This window comes from Brienomyrus brachyistius, chromosome 25, assembly GCF_023856365.1.
Source record: "Brienomyrus brachyistius isolate T26 chromosome 25, BBRACH_0.4, whole genome shotgun sequence".
Classification (NCBI taxonomy): domain Eukaryota; kingdom Metazoa; phylum Chordata; class Actinopteri; order Osteoglossiformes; family Mormyridae; genus Brienomyrus; species Brienomyrus brachyistius.
In genome coordinates this window covers 2557696-2585520 of record NC_064557.1, presented here as the reverse complement: position 1 = coordinate 2585520, position 27825 = coordinate 2557696, and the positions used below count along the sequence as shown (strand labels likewise).

Genomic DNA, 27825 nt, shown 5'->3' with positions numbered 1-27825 from the left:
TAATCTCCTTGGTAACCAGTTTAGATTATCTTTCTGCTTGCGCTGTCGTTAAAACTGTCACTTAACTTATGAGGTCTCTCCGGAGAACAGGAATTATATCTCACAGACGGGGTATTTTGCTTAGTTTAGTGCAGCGGATGCATTCGTGGGCCAGAAATAACGCACCGATCACCCGTAACCTCAGTTAACAGTACGTCTTATTTTAATATTTCTATTGGTAGCTTATTTTAATTATTGAATTATTTTAATTATTCTCCAAATGTCTGGTTTGGCTTTTTTAAAAAAAACACACGTCATGATATATGACCGATTCTTCAGAATATCTTCATTTTAGCCCATTTTTTTTAAACAGCTCAACTTCAATAACATTTCAAATTCATCGACCGATATTTTCAAATCAAATATAGCAATAATAATAATAATAATAATAATGCATTTTATTTGTAGGTGCCTTTCAGGACAGAACAAGACGCCTTACAAAATATGTTTCACTGATAAACACAGTAGCTAAAATAAATACTGCATGTATTAAGTGTAACAGGGCGAGAGTCGAATTCTTCAGTTCAGAACAGTGGTTAAAGGTGCTGGCTCTTCCATTGACATCTTCTTATCTTCTCAATCCCAGCCATTCATCGCTTAAGAGCCTTTTGAAGAGTGGGGCGTTTTACACAATGTGAAGGGGAAATCGTTAGGGAAAGCTACAGGTGTCCCTGCTTTTCAAAGCTTCTCACAACAGCAGGATTAGCAAGAAGCTTTCATGACAAATAGCCAACATTTACGTAAAAGAAATCTAGCAGTAGAGTAGCTAAGTTTAACCAAATGTGGTCAGTCTTCTAAATATAACTATAAATCAAATACATCAAAGACTACTGTCCAAATTAGATATTTCTAAGACCAGAGGTATAATTTCAGAAATAATTACTAGTGACTGCTGTTATGTTTTGAAATGAAGATTAAATATTAGCCGTTTTGTATATCCTCGATGTCTATTTGAGGAAATATCAGATTGTGGTTGTGTGTAGCTCAGTAGGTCAGAGATCCGCGACGCTGTCTGGAGGATTATGGGCTCAAATAGTCTGATGTCACGTAACTTTGCACACGTCACATAAATAACACAGCGAGGCACAATGAGTCTGTGAGCACGTCGTAAAATGTTTAATTGCATCACTTCGTTCAGACAGTGCAAAATGTGCGACATTCACAGCTATCTCCTAAATGCTGTTTAGAAAAAAAGTACTTTATTTTTACCACAATGAGTCATTTTAGTATCATGTTATTACGTCATTTTGCTCTATATTTAGCAACAATTAAAATGGAAAGTATCAGTCAAAGGCCATTCGTTGTAAGTTTTTCATGCTGTCTGAATATTTTGGGCTGATCCACGGCCTTAGAGAAGCGGTCAGCGTCCCTGGCGACCCAAAACCAAGTGGGACGACTCACGCCGCAGAGCAGCGAAAACACCACAGGTAATAAATAGCAGACACAGACCTTTCATTAAATACCATGGAAACAGCACTAGAGACAGTAATTATTCTTGTCTTTTCCCATTCATAAAACATCACATAATTAATCAACTGTTTCAAATCATTACTTACTTATTACACACTTTAGAAATCACATAAAAATAGCATCACTATTTATGTGGAGCAGAAGTAGCTGCTGGTACGAAATGGATTTAAAGCCGAACGTGTGCTTTTGCGGAAAGTGTGGATAAAGTCGTATGAAAATGCATTTTTGTTAAACAAATTGAAAACATAGTGTCCTGTAAGTATTCATACAAATAGTGGCGGGAAAGTAGGAAGGTTCATGATATGAAACTGTGCAGGTAAAATATGGATATTTAATGTCAATATGTGTACTAAACAGAGGAGGCTGGACCATTGAGCTATTCTTGAGATTCAATTATGAAATGAGTAATAATCTTATTGTCATTTAGAAACAAATTTTCTCTATTCTTTTGAAAATTAATCAGTATTGTAATATTGTAAAATGTATTATCTTCTTACATCCTCCGATTTTTCAGCCACCAGCCACTATTTCAGAGTTACCCAACAGTCCCACAATTACTGTCCCTGATTCAAATACATATTTACCCCAAAATTCCAAACTGTGTCAACACGTCTTCATGCTCTTTTTTTTTTCATTATTTACAAACCATCGTGAGGTTACTAGTCACTGCAATTCATGACAAATATAATTAAAAGTTACAAAAGACTTAAAAGCGAAAGCCTGAGTGCCGGGAAGCCACTGCAGACACTCATCAGATGAGGCTTTACATCACCTGCGCCTTCATAATGCTTTTATATTGCATTCGTACAACGTTCAGTACACCTTCATAATGTATTCATTAAGTATTTATAAAATATTCATAAACATCATATATGTACACCTTAACATCCTAAGATCCCTTAGCAGCTGTAATATACATGAATAACAAACATTATTTAATAATAACAAACATTATAATTGTATAATCATGTAATGTTTGTTGTTGTTGTATATTAAAGCTGTTAAGGGATGTTAGGATGTTAAGGTGACCTTGCATGCTGCTTATGAATGTTCTATGAGTGCATTATGAATGTTCGGTGAATGCATTATGAAGGGGCACTGAATGGGAAGTGTTACACATCATTTTTTTAATCTGCCCCATCAGAAATTATATCTTTTTTTCTGTAAGCCTCAAACTCAGTCTCAGAATTTACACACACTGGACGTATACTGGACACTATCTACTCTAACCTTCATCTCTCTGCTCGATTCTTGTACATGTCTGACTCTTGGTCTATCCATCTCTATTCCTATGTAACTAAATGCTTTGTCACAAATTAGTATTTTTTAATCTCTTTAAACTTTCTTCGCGTGTCTATTTCTGCTATTAACTTTCTCAGAGTCTCTTCCTCAGTTCATCTTCAAGCCAATCCATCTTTCAAGTACTCTTATAAGCATCAGTACACTTTGTCCTTGGAGTGAAATGGTTCATTTGTATAGCTTCCTGTCATACAAGGGTCACGAAATGATGTTTTCTTCAGCTGAATGAAAAATGCTAATGTGACGTGGGTGCATTGATCTTACGAGCCAAGCAGTGCATCACCGAGAGAAGTTCTCGGGGATTTTAGAATGCAGATGGTGTCCAAGGAAACGCCACATCAGGCTACCGTTAGAACGCACAGCCACCCGGAATACTAATAAACCTTTACATGCACAGGATGTGAAAAGATGCTCATTACAGGTATGTCACGTGACTGTAAGGAGTAGCTAGCTGGACCTGATCTTATTTTCGGTGGCATCCCTCTATGTTGACGCCCACATGACATGACGCTGTGCGACGTGACAGCAAGGGGCCCGTCGCTACACCGATCACAGCATGTAGGCTGGAAAATCGTTCGCCTCACTTCTCCTATGCTTGCCTCAGAACATCAATTTTGATTTCATTTCTGGCATGAAAATATCACGGTGTATCCGTCCTTCTTTGATGTGAAATGTCAGTGTTTCTATAAATAGGGAAAAGGGAAGGGATGATCGGCTAAATGTGTGTCTGGTGTCTCAGAAGTCTGAAACTCTGGGTTCCGTCTTGTACAGGTATATTGTATTTGAGGGGTTGATTGCTCTTAATATTGTGCTGTTTTAGTGTCTCCAGGCCAGGCCGCTTAATGGTCTGTAGACCTGCTGATTGACGGGCTTTCTGAGCCCAGAGCTCGACCCGCTGTACCTGGTGCTGTCCTCCGGCATAGATCGCTGGGACTGATACTGCCCAAAGGATGGCCCGTACTGGGTCGACGAGGCAGGGGGGGACAGCGGGCTCTTAGCTGTGGCGATAAAGGCTGGAGGTGCTGGGTAGAAACCCTCACTTCTCCTCCGTTGCTTGGACGACTGGCCCAGGGTGCTTCTGCCCATGGACTCCCAGGGCCCAGCCGGCCTGGTGGTGGTCTCCTGCCACGAGGTCTGCCTTTCCAGGGAATCCCATGAGGGCTCGAACACTGGAGTGGAGGAGCTGGATTCAAAGCCCGACCTGGACGACATGGACGGCAGCCTTCTGGGGAGACTCTGAGAGTAAGTCCTGCAGGAACCCTAAAAGAAACATTTTCCATGTTGTTCTACATGTTACACGACTCACCTACGGCCCTGCCTGGTTTTCACCCAGCCATATGCAGACGCTCGCCAGGTTACAGTGGTCCGTGTTACGATATTTCGACTTCAGTACATTATTCAATAAATTACATGAGATATTCAACATTTTATTATAAAATATGCTTTGCGTTAATGATTTTGCCCAACTGTAGGCTAATGTCGATGTTTTAAGCATGTTTTAAGTAGGCTAGGCTAGGCTATGATATTTGCTAGCTTATTTGCACAGTATCAGAATTAAAAGCATTTTCGTCTTATAATATTTCTGACTTATGATAAGTTTATCGGAACGTAACCCGATTCTGGGGAGAGGCTATATGTCTATTTTTTTTTTACTTCATTTACATTTTGTGCTCGGTGATCTTCACCATATTGGATGGTTTGTGTAAAATAACCCCAAATTGTGATGTGTATGTTATGATCAAATCTCTATGTGACAGACTCATAATTAGCTGTAGTTCTGCTCTGGTGTGAGTTTGAATATTGATGTGTTGCTATTGGACATTTCACTTGATTTAACTTTCACCAACACTCACAAATTAGCATAACAAACACATTAAACATAACTTTCATGGTTGGCCAGCGCTGACATTTTGGGCTACATGAATTTAGACTTTTTGGAAGTCCCAGAGATGTCCCTTACATGGGGTGACCACCTAATCCATGTCTAGGGGGGGGGACACTTTGAGCTACTTCAGGTTTTACGAACTGCTTTAAAACTGAGAGGCTCCAGTGTTTGGTTAAACAGTTCAGCACTTCTTGTACTTTGACTGGTTTGTTTCCTTGACTGAAAGACTCACCCAGCTGTTTCACATTAACATTAGTGACACGTGCATGATTATAGGAGACTGACCAATCAGCACGCAGCAAGAACTCGGATCTTAAGTGAAATCCAGGTCCTTTTAATTGAAATGGTTGAAATGGTAGTTTTCAAAGCCTGTCTTAGCTCACAGTGTCCCTTCTGACATGGATTAGATGGCCATCCTACCCTTACATGGAGTTCCCTGACAAATAGAACATTAGAACATGGATGTTTGCAGCTTCATTATCTTTTGAATGTGTCGTTTATGACCTATTACGGTTCCTGAATCATAAGTGTACAAGCAGAATATTGATTTCTAATGTGGTGACACCTTAAATATGAAGCAAGCTAAGCAAACTGGGTGACTAATCTCCGTTTTCTGTGCGGAAAAACCCCTTTCGGAAACACAGGAGATCGGACGCATTAATGAGAGGTAAGCAGCGAGAGGTAAGATTCCAGAATCGGTGTCACGTGATGTTGCTGGATAAGGTGCTGAATGTACATAACGTCAAGCCGCAATAGATTGCAGTGTTTTATGTGTGCGGCGGGCAGCTGGAATAGGGTGTCTGCTGCCACCGTCTGGCGGACTAGTGTAAGGACCGCAACGTTACGTGTTTCAGCCTGCTGCTTCAAAACCACAGCCAGCCCAGCAGAGAACATTGTATCTCGGTGAAGTGTACCATCTTCTCACTTTCACATCTTAAGTGGTTTATTTTGGTCCACTTCTGTTTAGTGGTTTCCATGCAGTCGTGCCATTGTTAGCCAAAAAAAAAAAACTATATGTGCTATTAACACAATATAATTTAAATTATTTAAAGCCAGTTAGAGTTAGATTCTTTGCTTAAAGAATTTCACTTTGGATCCCCCCCCCCTTCATTTTATAATTTATTTAATATGATTACGCACATGCACTTATCTTCATCTGATCCCACTATGCGTATGAAGATCAAAAGCTGTCTAAATATAGTCACTGGTTCTAGCTTCTACTGAGCTCCCGCTGATATTAAATTCAAGCATCACGTCTTTAAAATAAGCTTCGGACTGCATGACGCGACAATGACATGCATGGAGACGAGTGCTAATGCTCAAAAACATGACTCCTTAACTTCGAAGGATCCGTTCATCCAGAATTATAGCTCGTCACCACTGACTCACTGATTAATTCAAAATAAACATGTAACTGGAGCCGGAGAGAAGCGGTTTTCCATTTGTCTTTGCTCTGAGATCCTCTGGCAGAAATTCGTCGTATCAGATCCTGTCAGGCAGTGACAGACTTTTAAATAAGGACAGCGTGGTTTCAAGATGTTGAGCATTCGGCTATTAATAGACGTTGGTTAGCTTCCTATCGCTATGCTTATTCACTACCCTAGTAAACTAAAGGGGCCAAAATGTAACTTTGAATGTCTTTTAGCGTATCGATGCTAACGGCGCCTGCTATGCGGTGCACGGAAGCAGATTTTGGGGCCTGACTGATATGACCGTGTCACATCAGCAGGCAGGTGAAATTGTTTCAGTAAGTTAAAAAATGGCAAATATTTGTAACTATTTAAATCACGGCCCTCAAGGTCGGAGCCCTGCTGGTTTTCCAGCCTTCCTTTAGCAATGAAGCCTCTGGCCAATCAGAATCAGTAATTATTACACCAACTACCTGGGAGAACTAAAAACGCGGCCTGGATTTGGAATCGAGGGCCGGGTACGAAGAGTCAAATTGTAATCCATCAATAAGTGATCAAGATAAATGCATCTGTCTTATACGATTTATATGACTCATGCCGGGATTTGGTACTTATAATATTTAAATATGCAAATACAATCATTTGAATCTTATATTAATCATATTTTAAAGACACTTACTGCAACAAAGTGAAAGTGTGCAATCGGTACATTCCGGGATGTGAGCTCCGTGTCAGGGTTGGAAAAAGAAAATGCATCGTTTGGAGCGAGAATCAAAGCAATCAGAAGGGAAAGGGTGGAGCGGCGAAAGCTGTGAACCGCACGCCAAACAGGAAAGTTAGGAATGAAGAGAGAGAGACGAGTGAAGGAGGTATTTAATAGTACAGATTTGAAGCACGTGAAAGGCAAACGGAGAGAGGCACTTCCAAATAACAGAAAAAAAACAAGACAACAACAGGCAACAAGAGTCTGCTACAGCTCCTCAGTACGCAAGGAGGTTACTGCCCTGAGGGTATCGGGGCTTAGTGCGTGTCCTGAAAACGCCATGGAATGAACACTGGCAGAGTAGTACGTAGCCTGACAGACTAGTGTGAGAAGGGAGGGCGACCGCGAGCAAAAATATGGTGGCAGAGATCACCTCAGGTTGGGACGCTGTGCCTCCGTCGCAAGGTCGCTAGTTCAGACCCCAGAGTCAGCAGAGTGATGTCATCATCGCGTCCCTGAGCAAGGCCCTTAATCCCCTCCCGTGCTTTCTCAATTCTGTGCTGCTTCCGATAAAACCGTCTGCGAAATAAATATGAGTCTACGACTGTAAGGCTGACTGCAAAGATCAAAACGTTTGATTTTGATTCTGAGGAAGAGGATCTAAAAATGGTTGAAATGTCAGTGGATTCACAAGGGGGCCTATTATCTCTCATGTAGCACAGATTTTAAACAGGGACATATTTTGAATAATTGGTACTGATTAAGACCTAAATGATGCAAAATATCTCAAATAACTAACATACCAAAAGACTGTTGGAAGCACTTGAAATTTCACTTCTGTTCTCTGTATGGGGTATAGACATGATTACAGTGAAGTTCATAGATTTTTATGCATCAAGGGAACACAACCCTTTGAGGTCCATAACTGCACTGTCTCATCTACTAACACCCCCCCCAGTACGTAACCACAGCTACACCCCTATCACTAAGTCTCAGCTCCAAGCATCTTCTAAACGTCACCAATTATAAAGTGAGCTTCTATACATGCATGCTGTTCTCTAGCAATAAGAATGTCCTTGCTTCCAATTCACTGCGCGTAATGTGCAGTGTGAGGGGAAAACAGCATTTGTAGTACAGACAGTAATCCCATCTTTTGTAATTACATTCTTATTTATTGTCACCCTTAGTGAAATTCAATAAACAATATCCCTACCTCTTTCGTTTCTTTAATCTGATCAACATTCACTTTCCCTTTATAAATCCTAACTCCCCCTCGGACATTCCTACACTCACTCTCGCTGCAAAGTCATAAAAATCACAGTGGAGATCAATGTTTACAAATTACTACCGATAAACCCATCAAACAGTTATTGGGCAGACACCAATAAATAACCACAGATAAATTACTTGTGCCTTTTTCTCATTTGCATCTTCACCCTTTCTGTATAAAATATGAACTCCCTGCATTTCTGGCTCTAAGGATCAGTTACCTTATATTTTATCATTTTATTTTGCAACCATTCGCAGCTGATAGTCAACATGGCAGCTGTGTAATAGTAAGCTGAATTCTGCAGTAATGCTGAAACAATACTTTATTTAACACTATCCAGCTGAAGGATGGCCTTAATTCTATGCAATAATAAATTAATAATATTTAGGTATCCTCAGAGCAATTTTTTTTACATCCTTGTGTAAACCTTGCTGCATATATGTAATACACAGGGTAGATAAAAAAAATCAATTGTTTTTGTATTGCACTAAAATCATTATTACGTTCTTTTTCCAGGATAAAGTTGACTCTGAACATTGGGTTGGGGTTCTTAGTAGCTTAATGAATTTAACAAACTCTGAAGTGCATGTCACTTTGATTACAGCATTAGCTACAATCTGACATGCCCTATTGCCTCATGACTACTGGCTTCCACAGCTTGGTTGCCGTAGCCGGCTGTTTTGCAGAGAAATTGGGTCGCGGAGCCCCAAACTTGGCAGTTCCAGAGGTCGGCTGAGGTTTAGAGGGTTTCGAGAAGCTCAGGACCGTGGAGATGCCGGAAGCAGGCAGGTGCGAAGTGGCCGGAGTGTAGCTGTGAGGACCGTCATGCAAGGTGGGTGACAGAAGAAGCACCCCACATTTCTGGTGGGGTTTTGGGGGAGGTTTTGGGGGGGCTTGGGGCTGCTTCAGTGGCTGGCAGGCAGAACGGGAAGGAACACTCACCGGTGCAGTGGGCTTTGATGCTTGGCCTGTAGGGGGAGGGACCTGAGTAGCAGAAGTGGTAGCTTTTTCTTCAACAGACGGACTATATGTGAAGAGGGAGGCATTCAGTTGGTACGGCTGATGTTTCATGACATCCAAGGAATTAATATGCTTGGGCGCTGGTTTCCCCTTCTCGGTGGTCTTAGGTTTAGGTGGCGCACTGGAAGATGGGGGTGACTTTACTGCTGCAGGGGGGTATGAGGGGGTCAGAAGGGGGTTGTATGATGAAGGGGGTGGTGCTCGAACAATGGACGAGTACTTCCAGGCACTTGGGAGTGAAGGGGAGGGTGACTGGGCCCGGGCCTTGTTCGCTTGCACCGTCTCCGAGTCCACCACAAACTTCTCCATGCGTGACTGTCTTTTGGCAAAGAGTTCAGCTCCTCTACCCCTCATGGTGGGCATGTCTGAGGCTGGGCTCATAGCCCTAGCTGAGGAGGCGCCGCCAACCGAGGGAAACCTCGAGCCGTAGGTGCTGGTGGAGAGGTGAGAAGCGACAGATTTGGCAGAGATGTAAGGCTGATTCCATGAATTCCTGAGCTGGTTTTGAGTCGGAAGCACAGTAGTCACTGGAATACGTTGCTCAGCCCAAGGTGGCTGGGCTGGTGCTTGAGGCTGAGACATACCCCAGGGAGCAGCACCTGGAGGTGGTTGTACTTTGGGTTCAGGTGCAGCCCAAGCACTCACAGGTTGCTGGAGTGGCGGATGGAGCTCAGGGGGATTCCAGGTGCTTGTGGTAGTGTGTTGTTGTGGTGAGCCAACCAGTGCGGGACTTGCAGTGGGTGCAATGGCTGATGTTGGAATTCCACTAGCCAAAGGTAGCTGGGTATTTTCTGTTAACCAAGGTGGAGAAGCAAGGTTAATGCTAGGCTTTGGGGCGACTGGTGGTGGAGTCTTATGCTTGACGACCGGAGCTTGCAGGAAGTTGCAGGCCTCGGCACCTAGACTAAGGAAGTCTTCTTCTACACTCAAGTCAAAGCCAGGCCTCTTATCACCTTTCGGAAGGTTCAAAGATGACATTGTGGAGGACTCTTTAGAACCAAAGGCTGTCTTGGCTGCACTTCTCTTTTTCGTATCATGCAACATCCCGGTCCTGATAGCTGGCACTGAGATGCGCTCATCACGTGAAACTATCTGTTCCCTGTCAGTGGGTGACAGGACCTGAGGCCGTGTGGTCACAGGAACTGGAGGAGGATTTACTCTGAGTTTGCTGTCTGAATAACCTGGTTGATCTAACACTGGGCTAGGGATGCCCACTGAAGGTGAAAAGGGGACAGGCACTCTGTTTGGGACTCCTGAGAAGGGCTGGGCTGTCCTGTTAGGAACTTGGAACCTCTGCAGGTCGCCGGGCTGATAGTGAGCCGTACCATTCATAGTGGGAGGGTACTGTGGAGCCTGGTGCTGCTGAATGGCCACTTCCACGTTGACCTCATGGGACTGGCTGTCAGGAGACTGCTTATAGGTGTGCTCCGCGGACTGGTAGGACGGCATGTTTTCTGGCCCCAGCGGACCCTCCACCGGAATCCCCTTCTGCCTCATCTCCTCGTGTGTGGCGGCGATCTCGTCGATCCTCTGCCTACGCCTGGCGAACATCAGAGCCCCTTTGCCCTTCGTCTCCGGCAGGTATTCCATCCCTACCCGATGGTCCAGCTTCTTGTCCAAGTCGGGCGGCGCGCTATCTTTGTCAAAGTTTACGCCGATCTTGTAGCCTGAGGCATTAGCGAAGGTCTCCCCGTCGAGTTGCAGCTCTCCGTTAGCTAGGAAGGTCACCTCGATCCTGTGGTAGTCTTCCTCGTCCTCAGACTCAGGTTCCTCCCTTCCAGTCCCGTAGCTGACCAGTGTGTACTTCTTGGCTCTCTCTCTGTGCTTCTCAAACATCAACACCCCCTTGCTTTTGGGGTTGGGTGCGGCAGTAAGCAGTAGAGAAATCCGCTTACATTTAGACTTAGCTACCTTAGCCTGCTTCTCCAGCTGGCTCTCGCTGCGCCTGAATCCTGTGGTGGGGGTGGGGAAGGATAGACAAATCAGCTCAACATATAAATAATCATAACTTCATATTGTATGCAATTATAACACCGAAATAATCTGAAGTGCTTCCCAAAGAGGACGCTTCCTCAGAAATTGTGTGATAATATGCATTCCCCTCCCCAGATATAAAATACTTTTTTACTTTTTTTCTAATTGATACTTTTTTTATATAAAGAACATTCCATTTTCTTTATACCAGTAAGAGCTTAAGGTTAAAAGTACTAGTAAGGTCAGTTCGTATAGCATACATACACTTCCACAGAACTGAGTGGGAACCAACCAACAAATAATATTTTTGTTTAATTTATTTAAGTGAATTCGTTATATATATTTTTTTCATTTTGTGGATTTATTTTCATCCTAATCTATGGATGAATTGAAGAATTTGTTATTCCCCCTTTTAAGCCACGAACGGCGAACTGGCATGCGTCTGACGAGAGAGAGACTTTTGGTGTATGAATAAAAGAAGCTACGAAATTGTATTATATTAATTTGCCAAAAGTATTTTACATTGTGTCGTCTCGTTTCTCCAGGGAAACCATGTACTACGCATGAAAAATGCATACAGACTCAAACACATGCCAAAAAAATCATTACAAAGCATAATCATGTTCCAGCTTTCGGTGCTTTGTTAACTAATCATAGTCGTACAATAACAAAAGCACCTGCTTCTGGTTCTCGGCCTCTAACCACATCTGCAGAGAATCAATAAAGAGGTAGAATCTGTGAAGTGACATGCAGTTAAAAATAGCTCGGAGATTAGTAGCACTGCACCAACACAAGACCTTATCTGTAAGTCCGCTTCACTTCTAGCTCCCTAACCCTTGGAGGAAGAGAAGAAGCAGGTCATGTTCCCTGCATGCTAAATTAAACACACACACACACACACACACACACACACACAGCAACTCAAACAGCAATGAAGCTAATCAATATGCCTACATTTTATCAATAATAAAAATTAAATATACAAACAAAATACACCCTCCCCCCCCCCCTAAATAGACCTCGGGGTCCAGAAGTCTGCAGAAGTGGGGAGTTTCACTTTTCACTGCGGTCAAGACGTGCGTTTTTTTAAGGGATCGGGTAACGGGCCAGAACCACACATGTTGGTGTCTGTCACACAGGGTTCTGCAGGCATCATCAGCAGTGCGCCCCGGCGGCACTTCAGTCCTGAAGGGAGGGCAGCCATCCCTCACAGAGCTGCCCCCCCCACACCCATACAGAGGATTTAAAAAAAAAAAAACACAAGGCCAATGACCGTCAAAGGGCCTCATTCTCTGGTTTAGCCTCAGGTAAATGCGCACGCAGAGTTTATGGTGTCAGCCATGATATGAAATTCCTCATTGATTAGGTAAAAGGAAATAAATGTTTTCGCTTCACCTATGCACTCTGGCCACGGCAGAAAATGCAGGTGCTATTTTAAGGGCTGACCACAGAACACCCTTAGGAACCGAGGACCCGGCTACTGTCGCCTTATTACCCATAGAACCGAAACTGCAATACACTGACTGGAAATGCGGCAGAAGCAGACAGGTGCATGCATGGGGGGGGGGGTACTCACTGGCGAGCCTCGCCCGGTGCTTGTTGGGCTGTCCGAGGTCCCTCTCCGACTCCGAGTCCCACCGCTCTGCTGGCCTCGCACCTACTGCCGAGATTCCAAAGGAGACCGAGGCAGGAGGCGCCTCTCTGTTCCCTCCTTCCTCTGGAGGATCGACCCACCCACTGGCCTTGGCCTCTCTCTTGGCCCCCACCTCCTCCCCATGGCAGCCCCCCCGAGGGAGCTGCAGGGTCACCCCCGCCTGGCCTAGAGAGCAGGAGGTGGAGTCCTGGAGTTGCCCCCCCCAACGCCGGTACTCTCGGTCTGAGCGGTAGATGTACAGGGACTGGATGCTGCTAAGGGCACCTAGGTGGACGCCCCCCAACCCTAGGCTGCCGTTAACCTCCCCATGTGGCGGCTCCTCTGGTCGGTGGTCAGAGATGTAGAGCTCCACCATGGCTTTGGAGGAGACGCTGCCCTTGTGAGCGGCCTCAGAACCAGGGTACTCTCCATCGGCGGTCCAGGCCGTCTGGCTGCCCCCCAGAAAGTTGACGTCATTCTCCTTCCTGCCATAGCGTGGTCCATCCTGAGACTCGGAGATGCACGGTTTCCCGGGAGGGTGCAACCTGTGGGGGGGGGGGGTGTAAAGAAATTACTACCATTCTAGCATTTTTTAGACGCTGTGGAATCCGCATGCGGGTTTATACTGGACCTTAAAAGGCAAAAGGCCCTCCGAAAGACGCACGGGCAGCATCTCTCCAAAGACATGTCGAGCGATCCCCAGGCGGGCCCTCATTGCCAAGCCATAAGACAAGCGAGAGAAGAAAGCAGAAGGAGAGAAAGAGAGGGAGAGGAGAGAAAGGCAGGAATGAAGCAGCCCTGGGAGGCAGAGAAGCCAAGACCAAATTGGACACTCAGCCTCAAGGGATGTTGAGTCAGTTATTTACTACATATGGAGATACTACAAAAAATCCCTGTACCCGATGCTCCTGTTACCCAGGGAGAGGGAAGGAGAATTTGGCTGCAACGTAGGAAACGTCTGAGGAGGTATTCAGCAGCCCTGCAAGGACCATCTGCTGACTGAGAAATGTAAACCTGACACTTAAATGGATACGTGGTGGGACAACAAATGGAAATATTTATACTCGCACGGCGTGTTTGTTTTGGGAGCATCTCTGCTCACTCTGTGAGGAAACAAAGAACCGGGCTCTGGACACGACGTCCCGCTAAGGTGTTAGCCAGTCAGATGCATCTCCTCGGCTGCGTCCACTCTGCCTTCCAGAAACTGGAAAGGCCGAGCGCATGAGGCAGATGAGACATAAGTAAAAAACTGCATGACAAATTATTTCGATTTGCTGATTCTGGAGATTTGGGACGCCTTTTTTCCCCGAGCCGCTGCCGGCAAACGGATTTCCTGTTTCCACGGTGCTCACTTGCCGTGATAAGTGCTGGGGAGGTGTAAATAATGTGCAGTGTACAGGCTGGCGGATCTGCGGCAGGTTTACTGCCTCCTTGTGGCCGATTTACAGCAGGGCGCCGACCTTTCTGACGTGACGCTAACCTGCCGCCGCTGCCTCGCCGTCCCACGCAGCGAATTACCAGCCTCTGTCCACCAGCTGCAACACAACGCTCCAAAAACTCCATCAAATGGTCCGTTTATAGCTATGTAAAGTGTAGAGGTGCAGAATTTCTCAAGTTGCGTTTTTCTTTTTCCAGTGGGGAACTTGGTCTGCTGTAATGAGGTCCATGAAATACGATATGAGATTCTCGTATCGTATTTTATAGGCTCATTATTCTGGCTGTCTTTTATATGATAATTACCTAAATATTTAACTATATATGTATGTAAATATACTGTAGTGTGTGTGTATATATACTATATACTATAGTATATATACACACATAGTATAGATCTATAAGCTATATATATATCTACAGTAGATAGATTGATTGATTTAGCTTTATTTGTTACATTGATAGTTTCATTGTTACATTAATTAAAGCCATGATACCGCAGTGGTAGTTATGTAAACAGAGGAAATGTTATGCCTACAGACTACAGACAAAGACCAGATTGTGTATTTAACTGCCTTAAGACACTGGGGGGGGGGTCCTTATATGGTAATACCTCTCAGAGACACCCCCCTCACCTCCTCATGTCCTTATCACAGACCGAGCCAGAGGAAAGACCCCCCATACCCCCCCCCCCCTCCCCCTGGGCCAGAAGTTTCCGGAAGTGACCTTTTGACCATCAGCTACAGGCTTTCGATGGAGGTCCTTAGAGGTGCCACAACCTCTGGGGCTGTGTGGTTAGCACTGGACTCCCCGGTCAACAGCAGCACTGCATCCCACTGGAACAGGCCACTCCCCCCCCCCCCCCCCCCCCCAATCATCCACCTGCCAGGAGAGATGGCGTGGAGGGGAAGCTTGGCTGAACACTTCTCACCCATCTCTGTGGTTGCACCCGTGCAATTTTTTTTTCCAGCACAGAGAGCAACACAAGGATGAGGCAGGCAGCTCGCTCTCTAAATGGAGAGGTATGTGCGCCGCGCTCACGTCCAAGACAGCGAGCGAAAACAGCAGGGCGGATGCTTTCGATACGATGATTTACGCAGTGGGCTTTTCTTCTCCTCTGGGCTCTGATTCAGCAGCCCGTGTGCAAGCATCAGCCTGTAAGCTTCCATTTATGTCCTGCGACCGCAGCTGTGTTCAGGTTCTAGGAATACAGGAAAACGACCTCGGGCCACAGGCACACAGCGCTCAGGCGCCTTCAATGGCTACCGAACACTAAATAGCTACTCTGATGAGGACTGAAAACATTTCAATAAAGACATATCTCGCTGAAGCGACGTTTGTTTGCATTAGCTGCAGGTGCATGTTTGCAGTTTATGCGCAGCGGCAATCTCTAAGACAGGAAACGTCTCTAAAAGAACCAGCTCAGCACAGTCTTGTTGTCTTTATGTACAAACTTCTACCACAGCATATCTTCATTTGTGTAGTATTGGTAAAGAGACATTTATTTCAAGCAGATTAGAAGCAGCCGGGCTAGATTCGGGATCCGTGGTGGGTCTTTCTTCATGACCCTAGTCTCTACTGACGCATATACAGAATTGCATACTGTGCCATAGTCAGCACGTTCTCGGCTCTGTCAGGAGCTGCTTTACACGGAGCTGCGTCTGCTTAATTTAGCACTCGGTTATGTGCTACGGCCATAAACTAGATCGCATCACATCAGTGGAAAACTACCGGGAAAAATAAGATGGATGGGCTTAAATATCTGGCGCGCCAAACATACCGGCAAGACATATAACAGAAAGAACAACGCCGTCGTCTACTAATTGTGCGCATATTACAATAATAAGTACGACATCTTGGGTGGCATCTCGTTGTAGGTAGAACAATTTCTGAATTTCTCTTCAGACGCCGAGTTCTCATAAAATCTGATACGACGAGGTCTCCTAAATACGCCAAACATCCACCTCAAAAATCCCAGTAATTAATGGTACTCGTTTCAGAAGTCCAGCTCATCTCCATGGCATCAATTCATACCGCACTGTACCTTACAGCAAGCGCTATTTCTCCACAAGGATTAAAAAACGGGCGCATGCGCACAAAGACCGGCTCCTCAGTAATTAAAACAAAGGGTTAACGTAAAAGACATATTTGTAAGTCCAGCATTTACGACATCATTAAACTTGTTCTACTGTCTGTACAAGCGTGTCAGGGATACTGACCGATGCAGACACTGAATTTCTGCTTTTTTGATTTCAAAAAGTATGTTGTTTTTTATTATATTTTTGTTACCTACTATAAATAAGTGCGGTGATTCAAAATGGCGTAAACATACTGCGTTGTTAATTTAGTGACCCCAGTCGAGATAAATATTTTTTCATTTTTTTGTCTCATCTTTCGACAACGATCAATAGCGATGGGGCCACTAGGGGGCGATTTTGCTCTTTTATTTTTACCGTTGAAACAGGACTGAACTTTGTCAGTAAGTGTGACGTTAATACTATCATAAAGAATATTTGCCTTAAAAACTTACTGAGCTCTTTGGAATAATAATTATTTATTTCAGCCAATTAAACTTTACATCAGCTATCTAAATTTGAAATGCATACAAGGGTATACATTTGTTAAAAACACAAGAATTATTAATCACATAACCTAATTTAATGGTTTTGTCATTGACTGTTGTTAAAGAGCAGGAAAAAGTAGACCTCTGGGATTATTTGATGAATTTTAAGGCTGTAGAATCGTCTACATCTCTTCATAAATATGACCTGAAACATCATCAGATTTCCACACAAGTCCTCAAAATAGATAAAGAGAACCCAGTTAAAAAATTGAGACAAAAATATTTCACTTGCTCATTTATTTATTGAGAAAAATCTGTCAGTGGCAAAAGTATGTGAACCTCTAGGATTAGCAGGTAATCTGAAGGTAAAATTAGTCAGGTGTCTTCAATCCCTGGGATGGCAATCAGGTGCGTGTGGGTACCCCGTGTGATTTAAAGAACACGGAGCTATTGAAGTCTTAACACATGTTCGCGGAAATGTATCATGGCACGAACAAAGGAGATTACTGAGGACCACAGAAAAAGGCTTGTTGATGCTGGAAAAGGTTACGAAACCATCTGTAAAGAGTTCGGACTCCACCGATCCACAGTATGACACATTGTGTACAAATGGAGGAAATTTAAGACCATTATTACCCTCCTCAGGAGTGGTCGACCAACTAAGATCACTCCAAGGCAGTGGCTAATGTTCATGAGTCCACCATCTGAACAACAATGGTTTTCGTGGCAGGGTTTATAGGGGAAAGCCACTGCTCTCCAAAAAGAACATTGCTGCCCGTCTACAGTTTGATAAATGTCATGTGGACGTTGGACACAGGATGAGACCAAAAAAGAATGTTTTGGTTTGAATGAGAAGCGTCATATTTGGAAACAGAAAAACACTGAATTCCAGCATAAGAACCGTATCCTATCTGTGAAACGCGGTGCTGGGAGTATCGTGGTTTGGGCCTGTTTTGCTCCATCTGGGCCGGGACAACTTGCCATCACTGATGGAACAATGAATTCTGAGTTATACCAGCAAATACTAAAGGAAAACGTCAGGACGTCTGTCCATGAACTGAATCTCAAGAGAAAGTGCAGCAAGACAACGATCCTAAGCGCACAAGTCGTTCTACCAAAGAATGGTAATGTTTACTGTATCTTCTCAGAAGCCAGATCTAAAACAGCATCCTCTCCGCGACAGTGTTTGACAGCTTCTCAGAAATGCAGAGGATCTTTTGAACAAACTTTGGACGGCTCTGCAACTCCCATCTTTGTCTAGTAATTCATTTCCCTGATATTGACAAAAAAAATGATTTAAGACACATTCCAGTCCATGAACAAAGCTGCCTAACACAATACACTGGTGATTAAAATCCTTTATAATTGTCTACATTTCTTCACAAATATGACCTTAGTGCATAATCTCAAATGTCATCCCCTTCCCCCCCATTCAGCGATGTTGATTCAGCTTTGCTGGTACATTACATAACATTAGATTACTTCTAGATTTTGAAGATTCGATGTGCATGCAAAGTTTAAAAACTCAAAAAGTATTTGACAGATTTCTCTCACACAAATGGCCGGGAACCAGTTCCAAAATCATTTATATTCCGTGTCCTGGGGAGTCTGCAGATACACTCATGTATTGCAGTACCTCCATATCTGTACCTGTCATCAAAATTAGACTTATTAGTTCGCAACTGCCTGGAGTTGCTATTACAACCTGTTCATGTATTTTATCTGTAAGAACCCCTGTAATGAAACAACAGGCTATGGACTCTGGCGTCCAGATCTGCGCGTGTCTGTCGAGGTTGAGAGAAACACAAACAGAGCTCAGTCTGACAGGACTGCTGAAAAGTCTCAAGTGGCATTGAACGGCCCCACCCTGATGTTACAGAGACACGTATCCAATTGTGCATACAGGAACCAAGCCATAACCACGAACTGAGACCAGTGGGTTCAGCTGACTTCGGTTTTCCACTGTTGAAGGTTCAACTCGGTAAAGGCGTTGCCGACTTTGGAGAGTGACAGTGATATAAAACAGCCTATTTAGTGTTCCCACAGTGCACCTCATTATTTACTGTGTGCTAATTTCTGCTAGCAAGTCAGTGAGAATCGCTGTGTCATTTTAGCGTCAAACGCTAGCAGAATTGGCATTTGCTTGTGTAAATATGCATTACAGATCCATTCCATTCAGCTGTTCTATAACACTTTTGTGACTAGGCTGCTAGAAATGTTCAGGTTCCAAGTTATTGGGAATGCATCAATATTTTATGACGTGCAATACTACTAATAATGAGTAATATATAGAATATGCTCTTTTTTCCTTCAGATAATCCATGCTTATCAACACAGAACACTGGTATCTTCCTACATTTCAACCAATCAGACGGTCACGCCTTTAGCAGGGCCAAGTCAGGATGCGGCTTGGGTACGACTTGCAGTAGAACCATGTCAGGACACTAGGGGACACTAAAGTACTGGGGAATGGAACAGAAAATAGGAGAGTAAAGGAAAGAAGGTAAAGGTTTGAATTCACAAAAGCTGTACCTGTCATCATTGTCTGTGGGAAATTCCGAGATTCACACCAGAACATTATACACGGCTTAGATAATTTACAATGGCCAACCATCAGTTCCTGGGGGCAGTGGCTAAGTGCCCCCCCCCCCCCTTACAGAGACAGGTATCTAATAGGTCTCTTGGTTCCTACTGATCCACAGGGATTAGAAGAACCTACTTCAGTGGCACCTTCAATCACTGTATGATCCATAGTAAAGCCTGAGAAGCCTATTGTCACAGACATACGGACAGAGCCTCTGTATACAGCACAGTGTTTCTACAGGCTCTCACCCTCACATCCTGTGTGATGACGTGTCTGCTTTTCACAATAAGTATGTCTCACAGGGACGGATTATGGGTTGTGTGGGCCCCTGGGCAAAACGTTCGCGAGCCCCCCACCACCACCACCACAATTCAAGGGCCCTTGGCAGCCAAACGCCCTCCCTATAGGGTCAGGGGCCCTTGTAGGCAGAGGATCAAGGAATGTAGGCCCTCTAAAATAGACAAACGAAAATACATTGTTGATAAGCGTTGCAAATTGTTTTGGGCTAGGGGCCCCACTGGCCCCCTGCACCCCAAGGGCCCCTGGGCAGCAGCCCCGCTGGCCCGGTCCATAATCCGTCCCTGATGTCTCAAAATACCTTCTGCATCATGCTAATGGTTTAGCTGCTTTGTGCTCATCTGTGAGAAAAAGGGAAGTTAATCAGTCTGCTTATGGAGACTTACCTGCTTCACATGCAGGTATTTTTAAACTGTGTGAACCACAATGATTATTTATATACAGCAGCTATCAGGCATTTTACTGTGTAGCTGATTCTAAAATTATGACATTTCAGGTGTTACTAATATATTCTAGTAAACAGCAAGACAAAAGCTACATCAAAATGTTTCGAAATGCATCAGTGCACAAACAGTCACAGCATAAAAATTATAGTCTATGGCAGTATGTACTGGTCCTCGCGGAAACCAAGCAAACTTACTGTGGTTTATCAAAGTTCCTCTGTATCTTATCATGATATCAGACATCTAACACATAAATCTGCCACCTCAGCACTTCTGAGTGCCGATACTCACTGTGACCATAACTGTGTCTGTGTGCAGTTTGCATGATTCCTCTCTTCATTTCTCCAGGTCTCAGTGCCCTGCAATGGACTGACGTGTTGATGAAGGTTTACCTTACTTTACAGTATGTGCTCCCTGCATAAGGATCTAGATAATTATACTAATAATAAATAGCTGTGATAAGACAGAGGGAAATCTTTAAGGCAAGAGAGATGCAACAATTTATTTCTCATTATTAGTAATAGACTATAAATACACATTAACTTTAAGTTCTTTTTTCACGCTTTCAACTTCAGTTATTCTGCTTTACAAAATAATAATGCAATGATTTGCTGAAGCGCTAAACATTCAGCTCTGTGGTTTTGTCACTTCCTGTGCCCAGTGTCTGACTGCTGTGTGTGAGAACAGAAAGGAGGGAGACAGTGAAGGTGCAGAGGATGAGGAAGTGAGGCTCAGTCTGCACAGGTCTGGGCTCAGTGACACACACACGTATGGATCCTCTGATGCTCCTGATTCTCCTCATTCCTGGGTGCACAGGTGAGTGTCACTCATTACAGTGGAGCTAAGTAGAGATCTCTCTCCTGCTACTCCACTCACTGCCAGATACAGTTCGCAGTACAAATAGTCAATAATGTAGATCTGCTGCTGTATGACAAGAACAATTTGTAGGTGACCAGCTTCCAGTCACAGTAACTTCATCTTGAAAATTGCTATTAATTTTAGAATTTTTGCAGATTTCGCAACATTTTATAGAATTCAAAAAGAAAAAAATCATTTCTCCATAAATCTATCATTACTTAACATTCATTTGTTTATTTTTTTTCCTGACTTGGATCAAATCACTGGACTGCTTAATTTCAAAATATATATGGAAATCCAAGCTACCACGGATAAGTTTAAAAACTTTACAGAAACCCAAAAACTGTGGGGGTATGGAGCTTCCTAATATGTACAACTACTTTCTTGCCAATAGGTTGATATATGTCCTAAAAAGGACTACGCAAACAATTTAGACCTTAACTGGCTGGATATCGAGCAAACTTTCTGTAACGATATTCGAATCCAGGACCTGCCATTTATCAGGCTTATACTTAAACAACATTGCTGTTTTAAGAGCATTAACATCAGCACATGGCTGACAGCCTGGTGGGAATTTCATAAAATGAACCAAATTTCACTGGTCCCATGCAAACTGACACCCATCTGGAACAACCCTGACATCCTGCTAAATAAAAAAACGCTAAAGTTACTTGCATAGTATAATGAAGGAATCAAGTGCCTCAAACATATAATACAAGACAATGGCATGATCTCATTGGACAAAATAGTAGAAATTTATAACATTAAGAAAAATAAATACTTAGAATATCTTCATCTTAAATCAATAATACATCATAGATGGTGCCGTAAGTAATTAGATCTGGAGCTTTCAGCTAAAGTAACAAACTTCCTAATAACTCCAAGTAGAAAACTACTATCTAGGATTTGTGTGCATCTAGCAGAATCGGATACACTGATCTCTCTCCCTACCCACAAATGGGAAAGGGATTTACTCATCAAGCCAGACACTAACTTCAGGAGGCAAATTTACCTTGTATAATACCTTTACCTTTCGAATGACTCAGAACTCCAACCTGCAGCTAATACAGTACAAAATGTTGCACCGAACGCACTACACAGGGGAAAGGATGTTCCAGATGGGTATTAGAAATACTGAAATATGCGTAACTTGTAAGACGCAACAGATAATTACCTGCATGCTTTCTGGTACTGCACTCCAGTCAACGAATTCTGGCAAAGGATCTGTGAAGACTTACCGACACACCTAGGGCATCCCATCCCACCATCCCCCTCACCCTGCCTGCGTGGGGACCTCACTAACATTAATATAGACAGGAATACATCTTGCATGCTTCACACAGTGCCACTGCGCTGGGGTGGGTGGGTTTGGGGCGTGGGCTCTGTCGGCTGGACAAAAAAGGCATTTGATGTTTATTAGCGTAGGAAACGGCGGTTCTAGTGCTAAACCACTACAGAAAATGCTGCGTCGGTTAAAATAGAAGCGCCCCCTCGGGTTTTAAATCATAACTTTCTGTTTTGCTTATCGGTCTGGGTCCATATGGGACAGCTTCTGGGTCCGGACCTGGACCGCGGTCCTGCTGTTAGTGACCTCTGAATTACGCCCATCTCTCTGTGCCATGAGCTTTGGTCCATGTGTCATACAAAATGATAACACAGTATATTAATCAGAGATACTGTGAATCTGAAAATGTGATTTCAGTTGGTTATTGTCCCCACAGGTCCCGACAGTGTGTTCTCAGTAAAATGGATGTCTGTACAGAGTGGAGGATCTGTCACCATCCCATGTTTATATAAAGATACATATAAAAACCATGTGAAATACTGGTGCAGAGGGAAAGATCAGTGGTCATGTACTACCATAGTACGGACTGACTCTCCACAGACGAAGGGTGATGTGTCAATCAGAGATGATTCTGACCAGCAAGTCTTCACTGTGACCATGAACCATCTGACATTTGCGGACGATGATTTCTACTGGTGTTGTGTGGAGATCAGTGGACATTCAGATATTAGACACTGGGTTTTAATAAAAGTGATTGATTTGATGACTGTAGCCAATGAGACACACAGTAAGTAACAATCTCATTCAGTCAGAAAGGATGGACATTAACACAAACACAGAAGGAAATAATGTTTCAGAAAATATTACATTTCAAAATATCTTTTTCCCCATGACCCCAGTGGGAAATGAATGGTTATTATAATGGATGGATGTAAAATATTATATGTATAGAACAGGCTAGAATATTACTTCTATTACATGGAAAACATGACTTAGGAGAAGTAAAAGGCTGGGAATTATATCGATATGTGCTTGCGAATTTTATGTGTACCCAATTTTTGAACAGATTTTACTGAAGAGCGATTCGGGTCTACAGGTAAAGTAAAGACACGGGCTGTAATGCTTCACTATCTGCTGTGTCCCTTTCAGTTACAGCATTTTCAGTTTGCAATGAAGCAAATTAATACATTTCTTGACACGAGTGAAACCTAAATTCAGAAGCAGATGCTCCGCGTGGAAACTATTACGCTAAATGTGGCTTTGAGCTGGTTATGGCTGGTGCTGTACAGCTCAGAGACCCTCAGACATCACTAAAATCTGCAGTCTGTGAACATCTTGGCTTCGCAATAAATTACGACAAAATGAGATAGAGAGAGAGCTTGATTAGATTGTCTGTCGGCTCTGTTATACTAAACTCTGGGATTTTTCTGCAAACTCATCCAACATGCTAACTTATTTGAGACGACATCATCCGAGTGTGAGGTTCTGGCAGGAAATTCAGAATATGACTAATGCTAAGTTCACACCACATCTTTATAGCCCCAATTTCCTGCTGGCCATAAGCTTTTGCCGATGGCCAATAAAGCCCCAGACTGAAGGCACATCGATCTTCGCTTGGCGCTGGCAAACCGGCACCCGATCGCTGTTAGTGCACAGGCGTGATCGGGCGATCGGAGGGGATCGGAGTCAGATACCTATCAGGCTAAATGTCTGCACCCGTCACAACTCCCATTCCTGTAGGTGTGGAAAGTGCTAAATGCACCCCTACCAGAAAGGCCCTTTTGTTTATTAAACGTTACTACAAACACGAGTAACTGTCTCATATACATTAACCCTGTGTATATATGGAGTGTATTTGTTGTTCATAATCTGTGTGTTCAGGTTCCCCAAGGCTGTCAGTGGACAAACAGAAGGTGACTGGTGTGGAGGGAGGCAGTGTCAGTGTTCAGTGTCGCTATGGACACCGTAGCAGTGAGATGAAGTGGTGTAAGATCAGGGGTTCCTGTGTATCAGTGAATTCTGGGAGTTTGGATGGGACGCCTGTGGAGATCATGGCTGACAGAGTAAATGAAGTCTTCAGAGTGACAATGAGGGGACTGGAGAGGAAGGACACTGGCTGGTACTGGTGTTATGATGGATACAATCAGATCCCAGTTTATATTACTGTCAATCCAGCAGCTACAACCACAACCACCACTGAGCGTAAGTAATTAATTTAAAGTCAAAAGTAAAAGAGAGATCACATACTTATTGATCAATATCAAGTTTAAGTATCACAGTGTAATCAGTTGATTTTAGTAAGTCAAGTTGCTACATATTATTTTAAAACCCTGGATCAGGAAATTCTGTGTTAAATTTCTTTATCTGATTTCTGTACCAGTTCCTACTGTCAATCAGAAAACTACAACCACAACCACCACTGAGCGTAAGTATTAATCAGCCCAACAGCTCCTGCTCTTTCTCATGTACATGATCGTCTGATCACTCTGTTACTCCTGGTAGCTCTTTGGAACCTCAGGATTAACCTTCTTCTAGTTTGTCATATATCTGTGTTACCGATGTACTTGGTAATTACTGATCTAGTTCTGCAATAAATACATTATGATATATTTATAAAATACATAAATCTCACCAATTACCTTTCTATGCCTTGGAATATGGACACTTTGGCCATAACAGTAATTTATTATTCTGTATCCAACCAGCTGCTCTACCGAATATTTCACATTATTCTTAATTAGGTTGTAGAAATTGCCTGCTTATGAGTCTTTACTGACAGACAGATCAAGGTTTTTAAATCATAATCATGAACCACAATCCTCATTTCCACCGCTTTCCTTTTCTCAGAAACTGTCAAGGCTTCTGCTACTGGACTTACCACCAAAATGCTCCTACAGACAGACTCAGCACATGATGGAGGAGGGAGTAATGAAACAGAGCGGTGAGCATTCAGCGGCATTTACAGTCGGGTGGGGGTCCAACTAGCAGCACTGACCAGCCCAGGATGGGGGGCCAGCCCATCGCAGGGCACACTCACACACCATTCACTCACACATACACACCTATGGGCAAATTTAGCAAGTCCAATTAGCCTGAGCATGTCTTTGGACTGTGGGGGGAGACCGGAGTACCCGGAGGAAACCCCACGACGACATGGGGAGAACATGCAAACTCCACACGCATGCCGCTCCCATGTTATATAATAATCACAACAAATTTAACTCTTAGATTTCTGCAGCTATTTTACTGCTCTTTGTTAGTGTCTCCTGTTCCTAACATGCAGTCTGTGTAATAGTACAGATGTGGCTCTACTGTGTTGCTATGAAGCATGGAAGATAGCTCAAGTCACACCACCCTGACTACTCTCAGAATCGCGAAGCTATGAACATTTATCAACCAAATTTTACTTTACTGCACCCCCATAATCAACATTTCAAAATAAAACAATGAAAAGTCTTGTAACAAATGTATTCTTCAAGTGCCAGACGTGTGACTGACATTGATATATTATATGTCTGACAGGTGGCAGCAGGTTCTGGGTGCAGTGCTGAAAGCTGGGACTGGTGTGTTTTATCTGATCTGCACCATCATCGCCATTCAGCTGCACTGCAGCTCCTGCAGAAAGAGGGGATCCAATCAGAGAGAAGAGGGAGGGGCCAATACAAACCACGTGTCTTAGGAAATTCTGATTAGATACACAAGCCTGCTAATCCTCTTAAAATGACTAACATACACCCTCTGTTAGTGCAAATAAATGACCAAACCCCAAGGCTGTATCAGTAGGGTTATGCTGTGCTTGTATGAAATGTGTCTGCATGTTTCAGATACGTTTCAGTTTATACTTTAGTCATTGTTTTTGTGCTTGAATCTCCCTGGGTCAGAGGCAGCTGGGAGGGGGGGTGACCTTTGTGGGGCAGAATGAGTCAGACGAGATGTAAAATAAATGGTTATGCTAACTGCAGTGAGGCCTCTCTCACGCGGTCCTGCTCACTCTGTCCAGTCACATCATGAGAGCCAGTTAAACACAGAGCAGTGTGGGATTATCTGCTGGGACCCTGTAAATCCAGTGCTTTGTACCTCTACTGGCCTCTTCCTCACAAGCTCTTTGCTGCCACCTGCTGGTTAGATCTCCCTTTGTTTTGTTTTCTTCAGATTTCACTTGACTGTCTTATCACTGCTGCAACAAAAGTTTAATGATGCATCTTTATTTGGTGAAAGTACAATGAAATCTTTTCACATTGCATATTAATTCTGGAATTCCATGTATGCTAATTATTCTGACTTATTAAATGGTTGAGAAATTGATGGTTAACTATACATTTAATATTTTTCTGAAATTGAAGAATTTTTCAGAGGTGAAGCATGTAGTATGTGGTTTCCAGGTGCCTCCTCCCAGAAAGAGCCCACCAATCAGTGGCCGTCTCAGAGTGTGATGTAACACACATAACCAGGACCGCCCACTTTTCACTCTGCAGTAAAAACACACCGGCTTATCTCAGCAAAAAGCAGCAGGCCTTACTTATCAGATAAGTGGGAAAAGGGATGTGTCAGATGTAAAAAGCAAGATCTCACATGCGTATTTGTCAACATCAAATGAAAATGCCTCAGTGTGATTTATTGTTGTCTGCTTTAACACCCATTGAATGACAGTAAGTTAAGTTGCTGTCCATGTTCCTTAAATCTCGGATCAGCGAGTTCAATATTAACTTTCTTTATCTCATACTGTCCCCCACTTTGACAGGTTTGTACTGATGCTTTCTCAAGGCTCCCAAACATCATATAACAGTTTAATACGTATTAAGCAGTATATTTAGACCTACACACCTTGTCTTGCTGTAAGACACACCTTCCTGATGGGCCGCGATGCATCCTCAGTGATGTTCCGGAGGGCCTGTCAGAAAATATACGCCCCCTACAGTTGTGTGTCCAAACTGCAGGCATCACTGTGCTTGTGAGACATGTGGCGCTCAGTCGTGGTTATTATTATTATTATTATTATTATTATTATTATTATTATTATTATTATTATCCATCCATCCATCCATCCATCCATCCATTTTCCGCTTATTCTACTGGGTCGGGGGGGTCCGGAGCCTATCCCGGAAGCAATGGGCACGAGGCAGGGAACAGCCCAGGATGGGGGGCCAGCCCATCGCAGGGCACACTCACACACCATTCACTCACACATACACACCTATGGGCAAATTTAGCAAGTCCAATTAGCCTCAGCATGTCTTTGGACTGTGGGGGGAAACCGGAGTACCCGGAGGAAACCCCACGACGACATGGGGAGAACATGCAAACTCCACACACATGTGACCCAGGCAGAGACTCGAACCCGGGTCCCAGAGGTGTGAAGCAACAGTGCTAACCACTGCACCACCATGCCGCCCCCATTATTACTATTATTATTTTTTTTTTTTTTATATATATATATATCTGAATGGTTGTCGGGATAGATGTTATATTCAGGCATCTTACTGACTAAGTGATTGTAGAATATAGTGCAGTGGTTTCTGTGTCCACTGTGTATACAGAGATTCTACAATTCCAACTGTGGGATATATGCTGGATTACTTAAATTCTCATGTACCTCCATATATGTAAATAGTTTGTAATTAGCTGGAGTTGCTTTTACCACCCATTAATGTATGTTATC

The 27825-nt window shown here is 43.5% G+C and overlaps 2 protein-coding genes across 2 annotated transcripts; one reads left to right on the top strand and one right to left on the bottom strand.

Moving 5' to 3' along the window:
- Nucleotides 1-1139: 1139 nt before the first annotated feature.
- synpo2b (synaptopodin 2b) lies at nucleotides 1140-13483 on the bottom strand. Its single transcript, XM_048995551.1, has 4 exons — nucleotides 13334-13483; nucleotides 12646-13247; nucleotides 9018-11047; nucleotides 1140-4068 (listed from the first exon to the last, which is right to left on the bottom strand). Exons 1-4 carry the CDS (start codon nucleotides 13387-13389, stop codon nucleotides 3625-3627), a joined length of 3132 nt encoding a protein of 1043 aa, XP_048851508.1. The 5' UTR covers nucleotides 13390-13483; the 3' UTR covers nucleotides 1140-3624.
- Nucleotides 13484-15027: 1544 nt separating this feature from the next.
- LOC125720309 (polymeric immunoglobulin receptor-like) lies at nucleotides 15028-26439 on the top strand. The gene is made up of 8 exons (XM_048995540.1): nucleotides 15028-15158; nucleotides 20372-20426; nucleotides 20685-20839; nucleotides 22603-22953; nucleotides 24048-24368; nucleotides 24547-24591; nucleotides 25014-25107; nucleotides 25689-26439. The coding sequence occupies exons 3-8, from the start codon at nucleotides 20794-20796 to the stop codon at nucleotides 25843-25845; spliced, it is 1014 nt and encodes a 337-aa protein (XP_048851497.1). The 5' UTR covers nucleotides 15028-15158; nucleotides 20372-20426; nucleotides 20685-20793; the 3' UTR covers nucleotides 25846-26439.
- The last annotated feature ends 1386 nt before the right edge of the window (nucleotides 26440-27825 follow it).

Coding starts and splice junctions, on each gene's coding strand:
- LOC125720309 (XM_048995540.1), top strand. CDS start 20,794: ATGGATCCTCTGATGCTCCTGATTCTCCTCATTCCTGGGTGCACAG. Junction 22,954..24,047: donor TGTAGCCAATGAGACACACA/GTAAGTAACAAT, acceptor CTGTGTGTTCAG/GTTCCCCAAGGCTGTCAGTG. Junction 24,369..24,546: donor AACCACAACCACCACTGAGC/GTAAGTAATTAA, acceptor TTTCTGTACCAG/TTCCTACTGTCAATCAGAAA.
- synpo2b (XM_048995551.1), bottom strand. CDS start 13,389: ATGTCTTTGGAGAGATGCTGCCCGTGCGTCTTTCGGAGGGCCTTTTGC. Junction 11,048..12,645: donor GCACCGGGCGAGGCTCGCCA/GTGAGTACCCCC, acceptor CCCCCACCACAG/GATTCAGGCGCAGCGAGAGC. Junction 4,069..9,017: donor CATCAAAGCCCACTGCACCG/GTGAGTGTTCCT, acceptor TGTTTCTTTTAG/GGTTCCTGCAGGACTTACTC.